This window comes from Nomascus leucogenys, chromosome 22a (genome assembly GCF_006542625.1).
Source record: "Nomascus leucogenys isolate Asia chromosome 22a, Asia_NLE_v1, whole genome shotgun sequence".
NCBI classification, from domain to species: Eukaryota; Metazoa; Chordata; class Mammalia; order Primates; family Hylobatidae; genus Nomascus; species Nomascus leucogenys.
The window spans coordinates 138410895-138433283 of NC_044402.1; the positions used below are offsets into that span (position 1 = coordinate 138410895).

At 40.1% G+C, this 22389-nt stretch overlaps 1 protein-coding gene across 2 annotated transcripts in view; it reads left to right on the forward strand.

Moving 5' to 3' along the window:
* Positions 1-22389, forward strand: part of UBE2F (ubiquitin conjugating enzyme E2 F (putative)) — a 74684-nt gene that overhangs the window by 16458 nt on the left and 35837 nt on the right. For both annotated transcript variants that reach the window (XM_030802560.1, XM_030802561.1), the window contains exons 3-4: positions 3562-3591; positions 10339-10404. In XM_030802560.1, coding sequence (XP_030658420.1) covers positions 3562-3591; positions 10339-10404 — 96 coding nt within the window. The remainder of the gene's footprint in view (positions 1-3561; positions 3592-10338; positions 10405-22389) is intronic.

The following is a 22389-nucleotide window of genomic DNA, read 5'->3' on the forward strand; positions in this document are numbered from 1 at the left end:
CCCAGTGCTCTGCTGTTGTTTTGGGACCTTTGTTCTGGCCACACTGGATGCTGTCTGGTTTCTGTGCTTTTCCGTGCACTGTGCTTTCCGCACATTGCTAATTTATCTGCTTGGAATACTCCTCTTTTCCCCTAACTCTGCAGGACTAAATTTTACTTACTTACCAAAGCCCAACTCAGAAACTTCCTCTTTCCTTAGTCCCCACAGCTGGAGAGAATCTCCCTGTCCCAAAGACCCCAGAGCACACTGCTTTCTGTCTGAGGCACAGAGGACTTTGCCGGGTCAGTTATTTCAGAGGGTACCCTTCCCCATGCCCTGCTAAACTGCAGGTTTTTGTTTTTAATTAATTAGCTGTTTATTGTAAATAAGGTATACAACAAGAATATATTTTTTTTTTTTGAGACAGGGTCTCACTTTGTTGCCCAGGCTGGAGCACAATGAGGCGATAATTGCTCATTATAACCTCAAACTCCTGGATTCAAGTGATCTTCCCACCTCAAACTCCTGAGTAGTTGGGACTACAGGCGTGCACCACCATGACTGACTCTTTTTTGTTTGTTTGTTTGAAGAGGTTGGGAGGTTGTGGGAAAAGGCAAAAAAAAAAAAAAAAGAGATGGTGGTCTCACTGTTGCCCAGGCCGGTCTCAAACTCCTGACCTGAAGCAATCCTCCTGCCTCGGCCTCCCCAAGCACTGGAATTACAGGCATTAGCCACAGTGCCTGGTCCAATATGCTGCTTTGATAAACATAGTAGTAGGTTGTTTACTACAGTCAGGTGAATTAATATATTCATCTTCTCATATGGTAAATGGTAACACCCGAATCTACCCTGTTGGCAAATTTCCAGCATATAAAACAATATTTATGAACTGTAGTCATCATGCTGTACTTTAGATCTCTAGACTTATTCGTTCTGTATAACTATAACTTTGTATCCCCCGCATTCTGCCCCCTTCCCCACTCCCATGCCCTAGTCACCACCGTTTTCTGTTTCTTCATTTTGACTTTAGATTCTACATATATGTAAGATCATGTAGTATTTGTCTTCGTGTGTCTGGCTTATTTTATATAGCATAATGTCTAGATTTACCCATGTCTAGATTACCCAAATGACAGGATCTCTTTTTTAAGGCTGAACAATGTTCCAACATATATACTGTGTATACCACAATTTCTTTATCCAGTTGTCAGTGACGCTTAGGTTATTTCCATATTTTGCCTATTGTGAATAATGCTCCAATGAATATGGAAGCACAGATATCTGTTCCACATACTGATTTTGTTATCTTTGGGTAGATAACCAGAGTGGGATTGCTGGGTGATATGGTAGTTGTATTTTTAATTTTTGTGTGGAACTTCCATACTGTTTTCCATAATGGCTATACCAAGTTAACAGCTCTGCTATCAGTATACAAGGGTTCTCTTTTTCCACCTTCTTGCCAACATTTATCTCTTTTTGATAGCAGCCATTCTAACAGGTGTGAGGTGATGTCTCATGATTTTGATGTGTATTTCCCTGATGTTCAGTGATGTTGAGCACCTTTGCATATATCTGTTGGCCATTTTTATTTCTTCTTTGGAGATATGTCTATTCATGTTTTTTGCCCATTTTTAATTTTCTTTTTGCTATTGAGTGAGTTGTGTGATTTCCTTACATATTTTAGATATTAATCTGTTTTCGAATATATGATTTGTAAATATTTTCTCCCAATTCATAGACTACCTTTTCTTTCTTTTTTTTTTTTTTTTTTTTTTTTTTGAGACGGGGTCTCACTCTGTCACCTAGAGTGAGTGGTGTAGAGTGCAGTGGTGTGGTCCCGGCTCACTGCAGCCTCAACTTCCCAGGCTCAGGTGATCCTCCCACTTCAGTATCTTGAGCAGTTGGGACTATAGGTGTGTGCCACCACACCCCATTAATTTTTGTATATTTTATTAAAAAAAAAAAAAAAGGTTTTGCCATGTTGCCCAGGTAGGTCTTTAAACTCCTGGGCTCAAGCTATCTACCCACCTGACCTCACAAAGTATTGGGATTACAGGTGTGAGCCACCATGCCTGGCACATAGGCTGCCTTTTTATTCCGCTGATTGTTTCCTTTATTGTACAGAAGGTTTTTAGTTTGATGTAATCCCACTTGCTTATTTTTGCTTTTGTTCTCTGAGCTTTTGGTGTGATATCAAAAAAATCATTGCCAAGGCCCATGTCAAGGAACTTATTCCCTATCTTTTCTTCTAGGAGTTTTATACTTTCAGGTCTTACATTTAAGTCTTTAATTCATTTTGAGTTGATTTTTCATGTATGGTATAAGATAAGGAGCCAGTTTTATTCCCTTGCATGTGAATATCCAGTTTTCCCAACACCATTTATTGAAGGAGCTATCCTTTCCCCATGGTGTTTTCTTGGTACCTGTGTCATAAATTAGTTGACTTTTATATGCTTAAGTTTACTTCTGGACTCTTTTCTGTTCTATGTGTCTGTTTTTATGCCAGTACTGTGCTATTTTGATTTCTATAGCTTGAAATCAGAAAGTGTGATGCTTACAACTTTGTTCTTTCTCAAGTTGCTTTGGTTTTTCAGGGTGTTTTGTGATTCCAGACAAATTTTAGAATTGTTTTTTTAATTTCTGTGAAAAATGCCATTGGAATTTTGATAGGGATTGCATTAAATCTGTAGATTGCTTTGGGTAGGATGGACATTTTAACAATATTAATTCTTCAAATATATGAACATAGTATATCTTTCCATATATTTATTTGTGTCTTCTTTAATGTCTTTCATCAATGTTTTACAGTTTTCAGTATACAGATCTTTTATCTCCTTAAATTTATTCCCAACCATTTTATTCTAAAGTGGGTGTGTGTGCGGGGAAGGGGGGGCAGTCTTTAGGGCTTTCTGCATATAGGATCATGTCACCTGAAACTGGGATAATTTTCTTTCTTTTTTTCTAGTTTAGATGCCTTTTATTTGTTTTTCTTGCCTGATTGCTCTGGTTTAGACTTCTAATACTGTGTTGAATAGAAGTGGTAAGCAGGATTGTGGCGGGGGTTTGCAGTTTTGTCCTGCAGAGGGGGTGCTGGGCTTAAACACCAAATGAATGGCTTGTAGAAGAGGGACTTCGATGTCCGAGGCCCTGGGGCAGAGGACTGGGGCCAAGAAATGCAGCTATGAGGGGGTAACTGGAAGATAGCACTGGGAACAGACATAGACACAAGGTGCATATAGATCAGATTTTGAGAGGAATCATTCCAGTACTTGGAACCACTTTTAAAAACACTGTAGTGACTGGCTACCTATAGGTCATTTCTATGTTAATTTAAAATGTTTTTCTTTTACATTAAAGTGAATATTCAAGGACTTTTGACTGAATTTGTTGGCATTCTGCAAGTCACTTTGTATATCGAAAGCAGCTAAATGGCTTAAAGTCTAAACTTTAGACCAGGTTTTATTCAGTTCATCCATTTTTTTTTTTTTAATTCAGTGTTCTAGAGGAAATTGCCAATTTAGAACTGGTGATTTTATGTGGAGTAATTGACTAATATTAATAATAATTTCTTTGTTTCTACAGAGGTTGCAGAACTTGAAGCTAATTTACCTTGTAAGTATAGCATCCCCAAACACTAAGTACTGTGAAATAACTGCATGAAGAAAACTTTTTATGTTTTAATAACCTTGTGTAGTAAAAAGCCTGTTTTTCATGTATGTTAGGAATGAATTTTAATTTTCTGTGAAAAGGTAGGATTTTTTTCAAGTGTCTAATAAGAACAAGGTAGGCCAGGCATGGTGGCTCATGCCGCTAGTCTCAGCACTTTGGGAGGCAGAGGCAGCTGGATCACTTGAGGTCAGGAGTTCGAGACCAGCCTGGCCAACGTGGTAAAACCCTGTCTCTACTAAAACTACAAAAATTAGCTGAGCATGGTGATGCGTGCCTGTAGTTCCAGCTACTTGGGAGGCTGAGGCAGGAGAATAACTTGAACCTGGGAGGCAGAGGTTGCAGTGAGCTGAGATCAGGCCACTGCACTCCAACCTGGGCAACAGAGCAAGACTCCATCTCAAAAAAAAAAAAAAAAATTGGATTAGCTGGGCCTGGTGCTGCATCACTGTAGCCCCAGCTACTCGGGAAGCTAAGGCACTCGAGTCGCTTGAACCCAAGAGGCAGAGGTTGCAGTGAGCTAGGATTGCGCCATTGCACTCCAGCCTGGGTAACAGAATGAGGCTCTGTCTTAAAAAAAAAAAAAGAACAAGGTTCCGCCATCTTTCTGAGTGCTTTCTGTCCTTAGCATAGCAGAGGTGCATTTGGTTAGGTTTTTGCCTCTTCCAGATGCATTCTGTCCCACATACACTTTGAGTGAAAAAGTATATAAATCAATAACAGTTCCACTTTTGTTAGGGATGATACCAGCTTTTTGGCAAAGTTCTCATTTGTAACTTGTCTTCATGTTTGAGGGGTGGCTGCACTGCCTTGCTGTCAGTGGGTGTCCATCTTGCTTGATTGTTTCTGCCCCAGACACACAGGGTCAGCATGCAGTCTTCACTCATGAGCACTGTACATTTGGAAAGCTATTTATCAGGCAGTTCACTTTTGTAATATATGTCATATTTTTTCTATCATTAATCTTCCAAACCCTTGATTATTTCAAAAGATCATTAAAGCCTGAAAGCTTTGATCATTTTAGTATTTTTTGAATTACAACTTTTTATCGTCGTACTTCCTTTAAAATTAGTTCTGGGGCTGAGGATGTCTATGGATGATGGTGAAATATTTTATAAGTGGGTCTGCTGGTTTGGGTGAGTGTTAGAGAGAACTTGGGTTTGGATGTGGAGGTATCTCTGACATGGGGCAGGACAGGGCCCATTCCAGCCTCCATCTGAAGTAGGAAAGATAATGGTGGGTTGCAACCTCTCCATGGTTGTGAAATCAGTTTGAGAGGGTAAGTATGTAATGTTTCTTAAAAAGCTATTATTATTTTCAAGACAGAGTCTCACTCTGTCGCCCAGGCTGGAGTGCAGTGGTGAGATTTCGGTTCACTGCAACCTCTGCCTCCTAGGTTCAAGTGATTCTTGAGCCTCAGCCTCCGGAGTAGCTGGGACCACAGGTACGCACCACCACGCCAGGCTAATTTTTGTATTTTTAGCAGAGATGGGTTTTTGCCATGTTGGGCAGGCTGGTCTCAAACTCTTGGGCTCAAGTGATCCGCCTGCCTCGGCCTCCCAAAGTGCTGGGATTATAGGCGTGAGCCACCGCGCCCAGCCAAAAGATTATTTTCAACATATAGAATTTATGGGTAGGTATAGTGAGTTGTGATGTAAAATATGTTTCTTACTGTGGATCTCAGTCGAAAGTGTTTTGAAAGACACTGGATTGCTTGACCTCAAAGTTTTCTTCAACTCGGAAGTGAGGCAATATCTTGAGATTCTGTTAAAAGGTTATCTTTCTGGCTGGGTGCAGTGGCTCACGCCTGTATTCCCAACACTTTGGGAGGCTGAAGCGAGTGGATCATTTGAGGTCAGGAGTTCGAGACCAGCTTGGCCAACATGATGAAACCCTGTCTCTACTAAAAGTACAAATTTAGCCAGTTGTGGTGGTATGCACCTGTAATCCCAGCTGCTCGGGAGGCTGAGGCAAGAGAATTGCTTGAACCCAGGAGGCGGAGGTTGCAGTGAGCTGAGATTGCGCCACTGCACTCCTGGGCGATGGAGTGAGACTTGTCTCAAAAAAAAAAAATGTTATCTTTCTACCCACTGAAGTATTTACAAATGAAGTGGTTTGCTTTAAAATGCTACAGGAAGACAAACAATAAACAAATAACTGTGTGGGGGCAGGGTAGACAAGCAAGATTGGCAAAATGTTGAAGCTGGGGGATGGGTTCATTATACTCTTCTCTTTTATTAGGACATTTTCCTAATAAAAATAAAATAATCCCTCTGCTTTCCACTCCCATCTTATCTTCCCACAGGCCCCCAACTTGAGCCTGTATATACATGTAAACTTTTTTTTTTTTTTTTAAATAGACAGGGTCTCTCTTTGTTGCCCAAGTTGGAGTACAGTGGCATGAGTGTGGCTCACTGCAGTCTCACCTCCTGGGCTCAAGTGATCTTCCCACCTCAGCCTCCTGGGCAGCTGAGACCTCAGACCTCAGTGCATGCTACCACGCCTAGCTAATTTTTTAAAATTGTTTTTATTTTTTGTATAAAAAATTAGCTAGGCGTCGTGGTGGGCGCCTGTAGTCCCAGCTACTCGGGAGGCTGAGGCAGGAGAATGGCGTGAACCCGGGAGGCAGAGCTTGCAGTGAGCCAAGATAGTGCCACTGCACTCCAGCCTGGGCGACAGAGCGAGACTCTGTCTCAAAAAAAAAAATAAATAAAATTATTATTATTTTTTTGTAGAGATGGAGTCTCCTGTGTTGCCCAGGCTGATCTCAAACTCCTGGGCTCAAGTGATCCTCCCACCTTGGCCTCCCAGAGAGCTGAGATGACAGGCACGAGCCACTGTGCATGGCCACCACATGTAGACATTTAATCAAAACCACAGAAAAGGTCCCATTTATAAATGGTTCATTCATCCTTGATACATATCTTACAGAGATTGTTGGTTTTTAACCCATAGAGTGTACTTTAAAAACAAGTAAATTTTATGACTGGCTTTCAAATCAGGATTGTAACTGCATACATACCTTAGATTTGAAAGAAGCATGGCACATCTTCCTAGCCCTATGGCTATGGTGTCAGATAAAAAGACAGCATGCTCCCTGCCCCTTCTTTCATTCTTTCTCCCTACCTTCTCTCCTAATCAAAGAGGGGGAAATTATATCATTTTATTCAAGTAAGCCATGCTTTCCAAAAGTATGTCTCATTATTCTAAAGAGAAAACAAGAAGCCACCAATGAATAACCCTTTACTATCTATTTAATTATCTTTCTAAAATATTTACAAAGGCAAACAAAATAACTTGCCTTGTATCAGTACCACTTAGTAACGATTCAGAACTAGTCTCGAGCTCTGTACATGCAAGTTTGTAGAGGTTTCTCTGCAAAAAAATTTTAAAAATTTAAAATGTTTCTTTCAGATAGACTGAAATATTAAGAGGCTCAGATAGTGCATGCCTACATGTAGATAAAAAGCTTAATTCTAATGCATTGAACTAGAACAAAAACCTATGAATTTTTTTTTTTTTTTTTTTTTTTTTAGAACGTAACCTTTCTTTTCTTTTCTTCCTTTTTTTTTTTTTTTTTTTTTTTTTTTTTTTGAGACAGAGTCTTGCTCTGTCACCCAGGCTGGAATGCAGTGGCGCGATCTCGGCTCACTGCGACCTCCACTTCCCGGATTCAAGTGACTCTCCTGCCTCAGCCTCCTGAGTAGCTGGGATTACAGGTGCCCGCCACTACGCCTAGCCAATTTTTGTATTTTTAGTGGAGACAGGGTTTTGCCAGGATTACAGGCGTGAGCCACTGCGCCTGGCATAGTTTTATTGCTTCTTAATCCACTTTGATAATTTCTTTTTTTTTCTTTTTTTTTTTTTTTTTGAGACAGAGTCACGTCTTTCACCCAGGCTGGAGTGAAGTGGCGCAATCTCGGCTCACTGCAACCTCTGCCCCCTGGGTTCAAGCAGTTCTCCTGCCTCAGCATTCCCCTCAGCTTACAGGCATGCGCCATCACACCTGGCTAATTTTTTGTATTTTTAGTAGAGAGGGGGTTTTACCATGTTGGCCAGGCTAGTCTTGAACTCCTAACCTCTGGTGATCCACCCGCCTTGGCCTCCCAAAGTGCTAGGATTACAGGCATGAGCCACTGCGACCGGCCGATAATTTCTTTATTCTTGGTGGGCCAGCTTTTTTGGAGCTATTGATTTCCGCATCTGTCTATTAAAGGAGAATGCCAGGTATTAAAAACAAATACATGATGCCAACTTCAGTGAATCATTGAAACATTTCCCAAGTCAGAATTATATGTTTTTGTTACTTAGAACTCACTAGAAGGGTGGCATTTATCTTTGCAAGTTAGGATTAGGAAGAATAAAGCCCATTTTAAGTATTTCACACATAGTTCTAAATGTGTAATTTTGGGGAAAGTCTTGAACTCTTTGGCTCCAGTTTCTTTATTTCTCAAGTAAGGACTGTGACATTGTCATCTCTAAGACTGCTTCTTGCTTTTCTAGACAGTTTTCACTCTGGAAAGGAAACCCCACTAACAGTCCTGTGTTATTTGTTGTTTGTATATACAGGTGGGTCATGTCTTAACATGGTCATTAAGTACTGAAAGGAAATGAGGCATGAGGTAGGGGAAGGAGTCATGAACTAGTTATTAATGTAGGAATTAACCTTGCTTCTGTTGGTAACCTATATGATCTCGGGCTAGTCACCAAACCTCTCTGGACCTTCTACTTATGTCTCCTAATTGAGGACGTTGGACTAGATCGTCTCTAAGGTCACCTCTGAGTAGAAATTTGAATTGTCCTGTTTTCGATAAAAATTTTTATGATTGTCAAACTAAGCAAATACTTCTGGTGGAACTTGTAAGAAAACTTTAAACAAATTTTTAAAAAGGCTTCTAAAAAAACTTTAAAAACTTAAAAAGCCAAAATATCATAGTAAATTCTGGGTGGGAGCTAACTCCTGGGCAGCACTCTTTTTTTTTTTTTGACTGAGTCTTGCTTTGTTGCCCAGGCTGGAGGGCAGTGGCGTGATCTCAACTCACTGCAACCTCTGCCTCCCAGGTTTAGACGATTCTCCTGCCTCAGCCTGCCAAGTAGCTGGGACTACAGGTGCCTGCTACCTTGCCCAGCTAATTTTTGTATTTTTAGTAGAGATGGGGTTTCACCGTGTTGGCCAGGCTGGTCTCAAACTACTGACCTCGTGAACCGCCTGTCTTGGCCTCCCAAAGTTCTGGGATTACAGACGTGATCCACCATGCCTGGCTAGCACTCTTCTTTTTAACTTGCATTTGCCGTGGTGACTGTGGATGTCTGTGGTGCTAGGAGAACAGAGTAGAAATTTGACCTGGGTTTTTCCATGTTTAGTTCACCACCAGTGGTGAACTGAGATGTTTAGCATAGGCCTGGTGTAGCCCACGCCTGTAATCCTAGCACTTTCAGAGGCCAAGGTAAGTGGATCACTTGAGCATGGGAGTTCAAGACTAGCCTGGGTAACATGGCGAAAATCTGTCTCTACAAAAGGTACAAAAATTAGCCAGGTGTGGTAGTGTGCACCTGTAGTCCCTGCTACTCAGGAGGCTGAGGTGGGAGGATCACCTGAGCCTTGGAGGCACAGGTGCGGTGAGCTGGAATCATGCCACTGTCCTCCAGTCCAGGCAACAGAGTGAGACCCTGTCTAAAAAACGTTTAGCGTAGTATGTTCTGATTTTATAGATGTAGAAAATTTCTATATATATTCCTTCCAGATTCCTTGGGTATTTTTCCAATGGGTAATTAGCCGTGTGTCATTTGTTTGAAGGAGACGGGTGGGATGCAATCAACTTCCCTGGCCTGCACTAGCAGCCAGTAGCTTCTCTCCCAAGGGAACACTTTGTCCTGATTCAGGCCTCTTATGATTTGGACCAGTGGGCACAGAACATTGCCATCTGGGTCAGTAGAGCATTATTTTACCAATAAAGCAAGCTGACTTACCACTTACGTAGTAAAGGTATTTTTTAAAAAGACAAAATATTATGGTAAACTCTGGCTGGGTGGGAGCCAAGTCCTGGGTGCACTCTTCTTCTTCTTCTTTTTTTTTTTTTGAGGCAGAGTTTCACTCTTGTTGCCCAAGCTGAAGTGCAATGGCGCGATCTTGGCTCACTGCAACCTCCATCTCCTGAATTCAAGCGATTCTCCTGCCTCAGCCTTCCGAGTAGCTGGGATTACAGGCGTAAGCCACCACGCCCGGCCAGCAGCCTTCTTTATAAAGAACTTCCATTTACCATGGTGACTGAATGTCTGTGGTGCTAAGGCAACAGAGTTGACCTGGGCTCTTTCCTAGTTTTTTCGTGTTTAGTTAGCCTTTGCCTGCATATATTAATCTCCCTGAGATACGGTTTCTTGTCAAAGTACAGTAGCATAATTCTTGAAATAAATTGTTTAGTGACCACTTAAAGGTTGAAGGAAAACATCTCTATTTGGAATTAACTAGTAAAAGACTGTAGGGAGAAAAGCACAAGACAAAAACCACTGGTTTGCAATTTTAGAGTATTGTCACGATTATTATCAGACAAATAGGGAGAGAGATCTACCAACTTTCCGTAAACCATACAAATCCCTGTAGCACCGCTAACTTTACATGTGTTCAAAGGTTAGCCTCAACATATGGACTGCTGCTCACTGCCAGACCTTCCTGATGTGCTGTTTCTTTTGCAGGTACATGTAAAGTGCATTTTCCTGATCCAAACAAGCTTCATTGTTTTCAGCTAACAGTAACCCCAGGTAATATTCTTACATAACTTAAGTGTTAAAGTGATTTCAAACAGCAAATTATAAAGGCTACCCAAACCTGTAATCTTTGCTTTGGTTTGTCCTCTAGCTTTTAAAAAATTAACACATTAATAACAATTTCATATGAAGATAAGATACATACTTCATAGTGAATGAAATAAAGCATATTAAAGTGAATTTGAGGCATTCAGTATACACTCTCCATAATGATGTATAAATAACTAAAGTTAATGACAGCTGAGGCAGTTGGTGTATAGTGAAGAGTGTGGGCTCTGAAGTCATAAGTGGGTTCCAATCCTTTTCCCTTACGTAGGAATAGTGTGACCTTGGTTAAGTTGCTTAACCTTTTAGCCACAGCCTGCCTATCTATAAAGTGGGATCAAATAGGACCTATCTCATAGGACAGTTGTGAGGATTAAACAGATAGTGTGGGTAAAGCACTTAAGCCCAGGGTCTGGCACACAGAAGCAGACAGAAGATTACCAGCTGTCCTCAGTAAGACTGATAAGTGTCTAATCCCTAAGCTGCCCCAGCATGGCAACATATTTCTTCTTGGTCAAAGTAGACAGCAAGAGGAGGACTTGTATATTTTCTAGTTACAATGCAGCTCCAAGAGCTGCAGATTCCCACACTTCACAACCCACTGGTGTTTATGTTGGACAGTGGATGGCAACCGGTCGATGCTGTTGTGGGGAATTAACAAGAGGGAAGGATGTTTGGTGGTGGAAATATAGGGTGTTATTTTATTTGGGGGATGGAAAGGTAGTGAGAAACTGAGAATTATTAGTCACTAGCTAATTAAAATGTGGAAAGGAATACAGGATTTTGGTAGGTGGCAATGAACCCACAAATAAGTCCTGGCCTTGTCTCTCTGTAGGCAGGATGGGCTTTTTCTGTGGAAGATGTTTGATAATAATAGCACAAGAAATCCTGGTTTCAGAATATGAAAATATGCTTGAAACTTAAAAAAAATTCCATTTTATCTATGTAATGGTTCCACAAAGGGCTCTGGAAGTGTAAATCAGTCTGATACTGATTCTTCTAAGATAAGGAGAGTACTTGGGTATGGGAGTTAATACTAGAACATCATCATTATGTATTTTTTTCTTCTCTTTCTTGTTTTTTCTATTAGCTATACTTTATGCCAAATAGAACACCATTGTTAGAAAGCAGAGTGTTCCGCATGCCTGACATCTATAGATAAATGTAGTGAAGGGCTTTAAACTGTGAAAATGATGAAAACTCTAACGATCCTTTGGCTGCCTTCCTAAAACACATTGCATATTGTGCTGTTTTTGACGAGAGGTATTGAGCATGCTCTAATGCTTTCTTGGTGACTCAAGGTCACTTTTATGGACATCATTTACTATTCTGTTAAGTAATGTAGAGTATTCTCAGAAATCATTGTAGTGATTAAGATTGGTTCTCTGTTTACTAATTTCAGACTTGTGTGTTTATAGTAAAATATTTTCTTTCATCTGCCTTTCTAGGGCATTTTCAATGGCTATCAGGGATTCTGTGGCTCTGCCCATCCCAAGCATGGGCTTTGTGGTCCTTGGCCACTCAAAGATGTTTGTTGATTTTTCCAGGCTCTTTACTGTCATACGATTGGGTTTCTGGCAAGTCTAACCTCTGGATAAATGTTTCTTCCCCGCCTCCCCTCTGCCATTTTTTTTTTTTTTTTGAGACCAAGTCTCACTCTGCCACCCAGGCTGGAGTGCAGTGGCGCAATCTCGGGCTCACTGCAACCTTTGCCTTCCAGGTTCAAGTGATTCTCCTGCCTCAGCCTCCTGAGTAGCTGGGATTACAGGCATGCGCCACCATGCCCAGCTAATTTTTGTATTTTTAGTAGAGATGGGATTTCACTGTGTTGGCCAGGCTAGTCTCAAACTCCTAACCTCAGGTCATCTGCCTGCCTCGGCTTCCCAAAGTGTTGGGATTACAGGTGTGAGCCACTGCGCCCAGCCCCCCTTATTTTTTAACTGAAATTTTTTACTGAATCACTTCAATGTTGTGATTACTGTGTATATGACAGCATTTTTGATGTTGGTCTTAGAATTGTCCTTGAAAATGGAGCATAATTGTTACAGTTTTTGTATTCACCGTTCCATCAGATTAAAAAGTAACTTGTAGCTGGGCCCAGTGGCTCATGCCTGTAATTCCAGCACTTTGGGAGGCCCAGGTGGGTGGATCACTTGAGGTCAGGAGTTCGAGACCAGCCTGGCCAACATGGTGAAACCTCGTTTCTACTAAACATACAAAAAAATTAGCCCAGCGTGGTGGTGGTGCGTGCCTGTAATCCCAGCTACTCAGGAGGCTGAGGCAGGAGAATCGCTTGAACCCAGGAGGTGGAGGTTGCAGTGAGCTGAGATCGGCCCAGTGCACTCCAGCCTGAGCAACAGAGCTGTCTCAAAAAAAATAAAAATAATAATTAAAAAGTAACTTGTGTCTTGGTACCTGTAAATACTTAATGCCTGAACATTCATATTTTTAATAAGTGTACTTCAGGGACATTAACATTGAGCTGTGCACAGCATGCTTTTTAGATACTGTGTATATGCCCTTATTTTGTGATGTCTGTGAATTAGAAAGCTGTGGTGATGCCTGCCCTTTGATTATTAAGAGAAGTGTGGCCGAGATATGCCAACTGGAAAAACTTGCCTCATATCATGGTTTTTTAAAAAAATTTAGAATCATACTCCTCTTCATATTGAAAACAAATTACAGTGATATGTCTAAGTTGTGAAGTTTTAACAATATATGAAATAAAATGATTTTGAAATGGACTTATTTGTAGCCAGTAATCCTGGAGCTAGGGCTGAAAACTCACTAATATCTATGATCTGGGGGTTAGAATGGTCAAGAGTGGGAGAATTGCGTCTGAATTTTCAGCTCATACCTCTTTATCTGGCTCCTGTTCACACTTGCTAACATTTTCATAGTTTTGTTTGTTTTTGGAATGGTTGCTCATGCTTGGGAGTAAATACACTCTTTAGAGAAAAACATGAAAATGTAATTTGGTGATGGGGAAAAGAAAGGGACCGAATTTAGAAAAAAAGTGTCCACATCATCTCACAAAACAAGAAAAAGTAGTAATAAGTGAAATGAAACAAAACAAAAACTTAAAAGATAGCCTGAAATATCCCATGGAGGCTTCTGTGAAGTTAGTGGGACAGTTTGAAAAACTGGACCTGTTCGGTGAGTGGCCTGGCTGACATGTTGACGGAGTCACCTCAGCCTGCCCTGCTGTGATGGTGGTGATGGTTTTAGGCTGAAGGGAGCATGGGTCTAAGTAACAATGACAATTTTTTAAATTTAAATTTAAATTTTTAAAATCAGTTTTACTGAGGTATAAAATTGTAAACAATAAAATGTACTAATTTGAAATGTATAGCTTACATTTGGAAAATGTATACACATATGTAACCATAACCCCAATAAAGATGAAAAACATTTCCATCATTCCCAAAGTTTCCTTCTGCCTCTTTGCAGCCAGTTCCTTGCCCCCCACACCACCATCCAAAATTCCTTTCTGATTTTTATTTCCATAAATTAGTTTTGCTTGTTCTTGAATTTTTTATATGTAAATGGAATCTTATATATGTACTCTTGGTCTCTGACTTCTTTCACTTAACAGTTTTAAATTTACACATGTTGTGTGAATCAGTAGTTTATTCCCTTTTTATGGAATTTTAATGAATATGCCATAATTTATCTTCCTAGTGATAGACATTTGAGTAGTTTCTAGGTTTTGGCTAGTATCAATAAACCAAAAGCTATGAGGTTTGACTGCCATGAGCTTTTTTTTTTTTTTACAAGCTTTTCGTGTTCATAGTTTTCCTTTCTCTTTAATTCTACCTAAGAGTGGAATTTCTGAGTCATAGGAAAGATAACATGTTTAACCTTTTAAGAAACTTTCCACTGTGGTTGTGCCATACCCTGACCAGCACTGTATGAGAAGTTTCCATTGTTCTACACATATATCAACATTCGGGTGTGAAATGGTATATCATTGGGGTTTTTATTTGCATTTCCCAGTGACAGATGATGTAGAGTATCTTTTCATGTATTTACGGGCCATTTATACATCGTCCTTTCTGAAGCGCCCCAGTTTTTTTCCCTAAAAGAACTTTTTATTTTGTGCTGTGGTCTGAATACAAGTGTTTTGTCAGATGCATGAGCTGCAAATATTTTCTCCCATTCTGTGACTTTTCTGCTCATTTTTAAAAATGCTGTCTTTTGTTGAGGAGGAATTTTTTTTTTTTTTTTTTTTTTTTGAGACAGAGTCTCGCTCTGTCACCCACGCTGGAGTGCAGTGGTGCAACTTCACCTCTGAAATCTCTGCCTCCCGGATTCAGGCGATTCTCAGGCCTCAGCCTCTTTTACTTAACGTAATGTTTTTGAGTTTCACCCATTGTAGTTTTAGTAGAGACGGGGTTTCGCTGTGTTGGCCGGGATGGTCTCAAACTCTTGGCCTCAAGTGATCCGCCCACCTTGGCCTCCCAAAGTACTGAGATTACTGGCATGAGCCACCACATCTGGCTGAAATTTTAATTTTTATGATGTGCAGTTTATCAATTTTTTAACAGTTTGTGCCTTTTATGTCCTGTCCAGAAATTTTTGCTTACCCAAAGCTTATAAATATATGCTCCTGTGTTTTTTCCCTAGAAGCTTTAGGATTGTAGGTTTTATGTTAAGGTCCATCATCCATCTTGAATTGATTTTTGTATATGGAGTAAGACAGAGGTTGAGATTTACTTTATCTATATAGATATCCAGCTGTTGCAGTGAAAAGACTTTCCTTTCTTCATTGAATTACCTTGATACCTTGACCAAAAAGCATTGACTGTATGTGTGTAGTTCTGCTTTTTGGACTTGATTCTGTTCCATTGGTCTGTGTTTACCCTTAGGCATAGAGGTAAGTATTTTGATGTTTTTTTTTTTTTTTTTTTTTGAGACGGAGTCTCACTGTGTCGCCTAGGCTGGAGTGCAGTGGCACGATCTCAGCTCACTGCAACCTCCACCTCCCAGGTTCAAGCGATTCTCCTGCCTCAGCCTCCTGAGTAGCTGGGATTACAGGTGCACACCACCATACCCAGCTAATTTTTGTATTTTTAGTAGAGACAGGTTTCACTATGTTGGCCAGGCTGGTCTCGATCTCCTGACCTTGTGATCCATCCGCCTTGGCCTCTCAAAATGCTGGGATTACAAGCGTGAGCCAGCCCAGAATATTCTTACTAGTCTACTAATATCTGTAAGACTTATATTGATGTCTCCTTTTTCATTACTGATACAGTAATTTGTGGCTTCTCATTTTTCTTGATCATGTTAGCTAAAGGTTTATGCAGTTGATTTTTGCAAACAACTGACTTTTTTCTCAATTGTTTGCCTATTTCATTTATTTCTGCTCTTTGTTACTTCCTTCCTAATACTTTGGTTTTACTTTACTTTTTATAGCTTCTTAAAGTAGAACCTAGATCATTGGTGTGTATATATCTATTTTAGTGTTTTTAAAAGTAATGTTGATTGAGATATAAGTTACATTCTTTTGCTTAACGTAGTGTTTTTGAGTTTCACCCATGTTGTTAATCAGTATTCTGTATTTTGTATTGTTGAATTGTAGTCTGTTGTATGGACGCATACCAGTTTATTTACCCATTCACCAGTGGACGAACCTTTGTGTTGTTTCCACTTTGGGGCTATTATACATGAAGCTGTTAAAAATTTGTATGTGCAGGTCTTCATTTGCCAGTATGTTTTTATTTCTTCTGGGTAATACAAAGCAGTTGAATTACTGGGCCATGTGGTGAGAATAAGTTTAACTTTATAAAACCACCACCATTAAGTTTTCCAAAGTTTTGCATTCCTACTAGCACTGAATGAGAATCCCAGTTTCTCTATATTCTTACCAACAACTGGTATTGTCATTCTTTTCAATTTTAGCCATTCTAGTAGGTATATATCTCATTATAACTTTAACTTGCGTTTCCCTAATGACTAGTGATGGTAATCTTATCGTTTGCCTGTTTGCAATCTGTATATCTTCTTTGTTCAAGAGAGTCTTCAAATATTTTGCCCATTTAAAAATATGATTGATTGTCTTCTTTTTTTTTTTTTTTTGAGATGGAGTTTTGCTTTTTTTTTTTTTTTTCAAGATCAAGTTTCACTCTTGTTGCCCAGGCTAGAGTGCAATGGTGCAGTCTCGGCTCACGCCAACCTCCGCTTCCTGGTTCAAGCAATTCTCCTACCTCAGCCTCCCAAATAGCTGGGATTACAGGCATGCGCCACCACGCCCGGCTAATTTTGTATTTTTAGTAAAGACAAGGTTTCTCCATGTTGGTCAGGCTGGTCTTGAACTCCCGACCTCAGGTGTTCTGCCAGCCTCAGCCTCCCAAAGTGCTGGGATTACAGGCATGCGCCACCACACCCAGCCTGATTGTCTTATTAAGTTGTAAGCTTTCCTTATATACCTTGATATGAATCCTTTATCAGATATGTGGTGTTTTTTAAAGGGTTTTTATTGATATTACATATAGAAAAAATTCTGATTAGAGACTTCTATAGCTAGATTATAAATCTTATATAGTTATGTGTGTATTCCTCTAAATTTGTTTTAGAATATATCAGTCATTAGGCCGGGCCCAGTGGCTCATGCCTGTAATCCCAGCACTTTGGGAGGCCAAGGCGGGCGGATCACGAGGTCAGGAGATCGAGACCATCCTTGCTAACATGTTGAAACCCCGTCTCTCCTAAAAATACAAAACAAAATTAGCAGGGCGCAGTGGCAGGTGCCTGTAGTCCCAGCTACTCGGGAGGCTAAGGCAGGAGAGTGGCGTGAACCCGGGAGGCGGAACTTGCAGTGAGCCGAGATTGCGCCACTGCACTCCAGCCTGGGCGACAGAGCAAGACTGCGTCTCAACAACAACAACAAAAAAGAATGTATCAGTCATTAGATTATTGATGTTTTCTTATTTTGAAATTTTAATTTATAAAAACTCCTTGATACATGATAATAAACGTGCAGCTTTCATTGAGTCATAAACGTTTAGTGGATTTATCTGCTATCCCCATCATGTTTGGTTTGTTTCAGAGCTTTGGAGCTATGGAAGGAGAAGGTTCTGAATGTGTAATAAAGGAATATCCCAATTTTGAACCTCTGCCTCCCAGGTTCAAGCGATTCTCCTGCCTCAGGCTACCGAGTAGCTGGGATTACAGGCACGCGCCACCACACCCAGATAATTTTTGTATTTTTAGTAAAGATGAGGTTTCACTATGTTCGCCAGGCTGGTCTCGAACTCCTGACCTCTGGTAATCTTCCTGCCTCGGCCTCCCAAAGTGCTGGGATTACAGGCATGAGCCGCTGCACCCGGCCGGAATATTCCAATTTTTGAGCACTGAATTACAGTCGGTAAACCTGAAACCCGAGTTGGTTCCATGCATGAACATTTTGTTTTTTTGTTTTTTTGAGACGGAATCTCACTCCATCACCCAGGCTGGAGTGCAGTGGCGCGATCTTGACTCACTGCAATCTCCGCCTCCTGGGTTCAAGCGATTCTCCTGTCTCAGACTCCTGAGTAGCTGGGATTACAGGTGTGCACCACCACGCCCGGCTAATTTTTATTTTATTTATTTATTTTTTTTATTTTTGGTAGAGACAGGGTTTCCCCATGTTGGCCAGGCTGGTCTCGAACTCCTGACCTCAAGTGATCCATCTGCCTTGGCCTCCCAAAGTGCTGGGATTAAAGGCATGAGCCACCATGCCTGGCTGACGCATGAATGTTTTGGAACAACATTTAAATAGTCATGGACATGTAAGAAGGTAAGGAAATGGAGCAGAGCACCGGAGTAGACCTATTGCCTTGACCAACATCCTGACCATGTAGTAGTTTACATGTAGTTCGTTGTTGATATGTAAAGGTTTCAGACACATAAAATTTATACTCTCATCCCTGTTTCTTTCTTTCTTTTTTTTTTTTTTTTAATTATACTTTAGGTTTTAGGGTACATGTGCACATTGTGCAGGTTTGTTACATATGTATCCATGTGCCATGTTGATTTCCTGCACCCATTAACTCATCATTTAGCATTAGGTATATCTCCTAATGCTGTCCCTCCCCCCTCCCCCAACCCCACAACAGTCCCCGGAGTGTGATGTTCCCCTTCCTGTGTCCATGAGTTCTCATTGTTCAGTTCCCACCTATGAGTGAGAACATGCAGTGTTTGGTTTTTTGTCCTTGTGATAGTTTACTGAGAATGATGTTTTCCAGTTTCATCCATGTCCCTACAAAGGACATGAACTCATCATTTTTTATGGCTGCATAGTATTCCATGGTGTATATGTGCCACATTTTCTTAATCCAGTCTATCGTTGTTGGACATTTGGGTTGGTTCCAAGTCTTTGCTATTGTGAATAGTGCCGCAATAAACATACGTGTGCATGTGTCTTTATAGCAGCATGATTTATAGTCCTTTGGGTATATACCCAGTAATGGGATGGCTGGGTCAAATGGTATTTCTAGTTCTAGATCCCTGAGGAATCGCCACACTGACTTCCACAATGGTTGAACTAGTTTACAGTCCCACCAACAGTGTAAAAGTGTTCCTATTTCTCCACATCCTCTCCAGCACCTGTTGTTTCCTGATTTTTTTTAATGATGGCCATTCTAACTGGTGTGAGATGGTATCTCACTGTGGTTTTGATTTGCATTTCTCTGATGGCCAGTGATGCTGAGCATTTCTTCATGTGTTTTTTGGCTGCATAAATGTCTTCTTTTGAGAAGTGTCTGTTCATGTCCTTTGCCCACTTTTTGATGGGGTTGTTTGTTTTTGTCTTGTAAATTTGTTTGAGTTCATTGTAGATTCTGGATATTAGCCCTTTGTCAGATGAGTAGGTTGCAAAAATTTTCTCCCATTCTGTAGGTTGCCTGTTCACTCTGATGGTAGTTTCTTTTGCTGTGCAGAAGCTCTTTAGTTTCATTAGATCCCATTTGTCAATTTTGGCTTCTGTTGCCATTGCTTTTGGTGTTTTAGACATGAAGTCCTTGCCCACGCCTATGTCCTGAATGGTATTGCCTAGGTTTTCTTGTAGGATTTTAATGGTTTTAGGTCTAACATTTAAGTCTTTAATCCATCTTGAATTAATTTTTGTATAAGGTGTAAGGAAGGGATCCAGTTTCAGCTTTCTACATATGGCTAGCCAGTTTTCCCAGCACCATTTATTAAATAGGGAATCCTTCCCCCATTTCTTGTTTTTGTCAGGTTTGTCAAAGATCAGATAGTTGTAGATATGCAGCATCATTTCTGAGGGCTCTGTTCTGTTCCATTGATCTATGGCTGGTTCAACATACGCAAATCAATAAATGTAATCCAGCATATAAACAGAACCAAAGACAAAAACCACATGATTATCTCAATAGATGCAGAAAAGGCCTTTGACAAAATTCAACAGCCCTTCATGCTAAAAACTCTCAATAAATTAGGTATTGATGGGACATATCTCAAAATAATAAGAGCTATCTATGACAAACCCACAGCCAATATCATACTGAATGGGCAAAAACTGGAAGCATTCCCTCTGAAAACTGGCACAAGACAGGGATGCCCTCTCTCACCGCTCCTATTCAACATAGTGCTGGAAGTTCTGGCCAGAGCAATCAGGCAGGAGAAGGAAATAAAGGGTATTCAATTAGGAAAAGAGGAAGTCAAATTGTCCCTGTTTGCAGATGACATGATTGTATATCTAGAAAACCCCATTGTCTCAGCCCAAAATCTCCTTAAGCTGATTAGCAACTTCAGCAAAGTCTCAGGATACAAAATCAATGTACAAAAATCACAAGCATTCTTGTACACCAATAACAGACAAACAGAGAGCCAAATCATGAGTGAACTCCCATTCACAATTGCTTCAAAGAGAATAAAATACCTAGGAATCCAACTTACAAGGGATGTGAAGGACCTCTTCAAGGAGAACTACAAACCACTGCTCAATGAAATAAAAGAGGATACAAACAAATGGAAGAACATTCCATGCTCATGGGTTGGAAGAATCAATATCGTGAAAATGGCCACACTGCCCAAGGTAATTTATACATTCAATGCCATCCCCATCAAGCTACCAATGACTTTCTTCACAGAATTGGAAAAAACTACTTTAAAGTTCATATGGAACCAAAAAAGAGCCCGCATCGCCAAGTCAATCCTAAGCCAAAAGAACAAAGCTGGAGGCATCACGCTACCTGACTTCAAACTATACTACAAGGCTACAGTAACCAAAACAGCATGGTACTGGTATCATCCCTGTTTCTTTCTAGCTTGATTTTTAATTTTAGTATGGAGATAACCATTATAAGGGGGATAAATTTGAAGAAGCACAGTTTTATTTTTTTTGTAGAATCTTTTCTTTCAAATAATCTTAAAAATACAGATGCCAATTTTCTTGCGATGTAGAATAGAAATGTGATGTGAGCTCTTAAAATGTCAGTTATCTGCCAAAGCATTCTGTTAACTTTCATCAGGAAATATTCACTGCTCTCTCCTTGCTCCTTCCAAGAATTTGGCTGGTGTGATGCTTCTTTGCTTACTGCACCTACTGAGTAGGCCACCCCATCATCTGATACAGAGACACCTGATCTGTTCTCACACTGGTCTGTCCCCTGCCTTAAACGTAACTCCAAGTCAAATTCTCTTGTGGGATGCTCAGGCTTCCTGAAGTGAGTATGATATGAATTGTTTTAAAAACCATTCATTTCCATGGGCAAAAACAGATTCTGGTGGTCTCCAGTAAAAATGTGTATAGTGTGTATAAAATCTCCAAAAATGACATAGTATTTAAATCTTAAGTTTTTTGGCATTTAAAAAATTACCACCACTCTTTAAGTTTCCCGTTCCACCTGATGGTGTCTTTTATGTGGCACAGGCTTTTTATCTTTTTTAAGAATCATGTTTAGTGAGCTATAATTTACATACAGTAAGTTTACCATTCTTAGGTAGACAGCTCTCTGCTTTTTGACAGACCTACGTACTCACATAACCACCACTGCAATTAAGATACAGGAAGTTTCCATCACCTCAAAAAGTTGCCTCGATCCCCTTTGTAGATCCCCTCTCCATCCCCAGCCCCTGGCAGTCATTGACCTGATTTCTTTCCCTATAGTTTTCCCTTTACCAGGATATTATTTAAATGAACCCAAACAGTATGCAACATTTTGTATGTGGCTTCTCCCACTTAGTGTAATGCTTTTGACATTCATCCATGTTGTTGTGTTTATTGTCATTTCAGTTGTATGGATGTACCACAGTTTGATTATCCATTCATCAAATGGCAGACATTTGAGTTGCTCTCAGTTTTCTTAAATTATAAGAAACTACAAAATTGCTTTTTCCAAGTAGCTGTACTATTTTGCATTCCCACCAGCACTGTATGAGAATTCTAGTTGCTCTGTATTTTCACCAGCATTTAGTTTAAAAAACTTTACTCATGGTAATGGTTACATAGTGGTATTTAATTGTGGTATTAATTTGCATTTTCTTAATGACTATCTCTTTTTTGGAGATGCGTCTGCTCAACTGTTTTGCTCATTTAAAAAAAAAATAAGGTTTTTTTTCTTATTGTGGGATTTTAAGAGTTCTTTACCCTAGATATGTCTTTTATCAGATGTGTTTTATAAATGTTTTTTCCTAGTCTATGGCTCATCTTTATTTCCTTAATACTGTCTTTTAACGACCATGTATTTTAAATTCATTTGGGGATATCCAACTTATGATTGTTTTCTTTGTGCTAATGTGGTCGGCAGAATAATGGCCCTAAAAGATGTCCGTGTCTTAATTCCTGGAACCTGTTGAATGTGTTATGTTACATGGCAAAAGGGGATTAGAGTTGCAGATAAATTAAGGTTGCTAGTCATCTGATCTTAAGGGAGGGAGATTGTCCTGGAGTTTCTAGGTGGACCCAGTGTAATTACAGGGATCCTTAAAGTG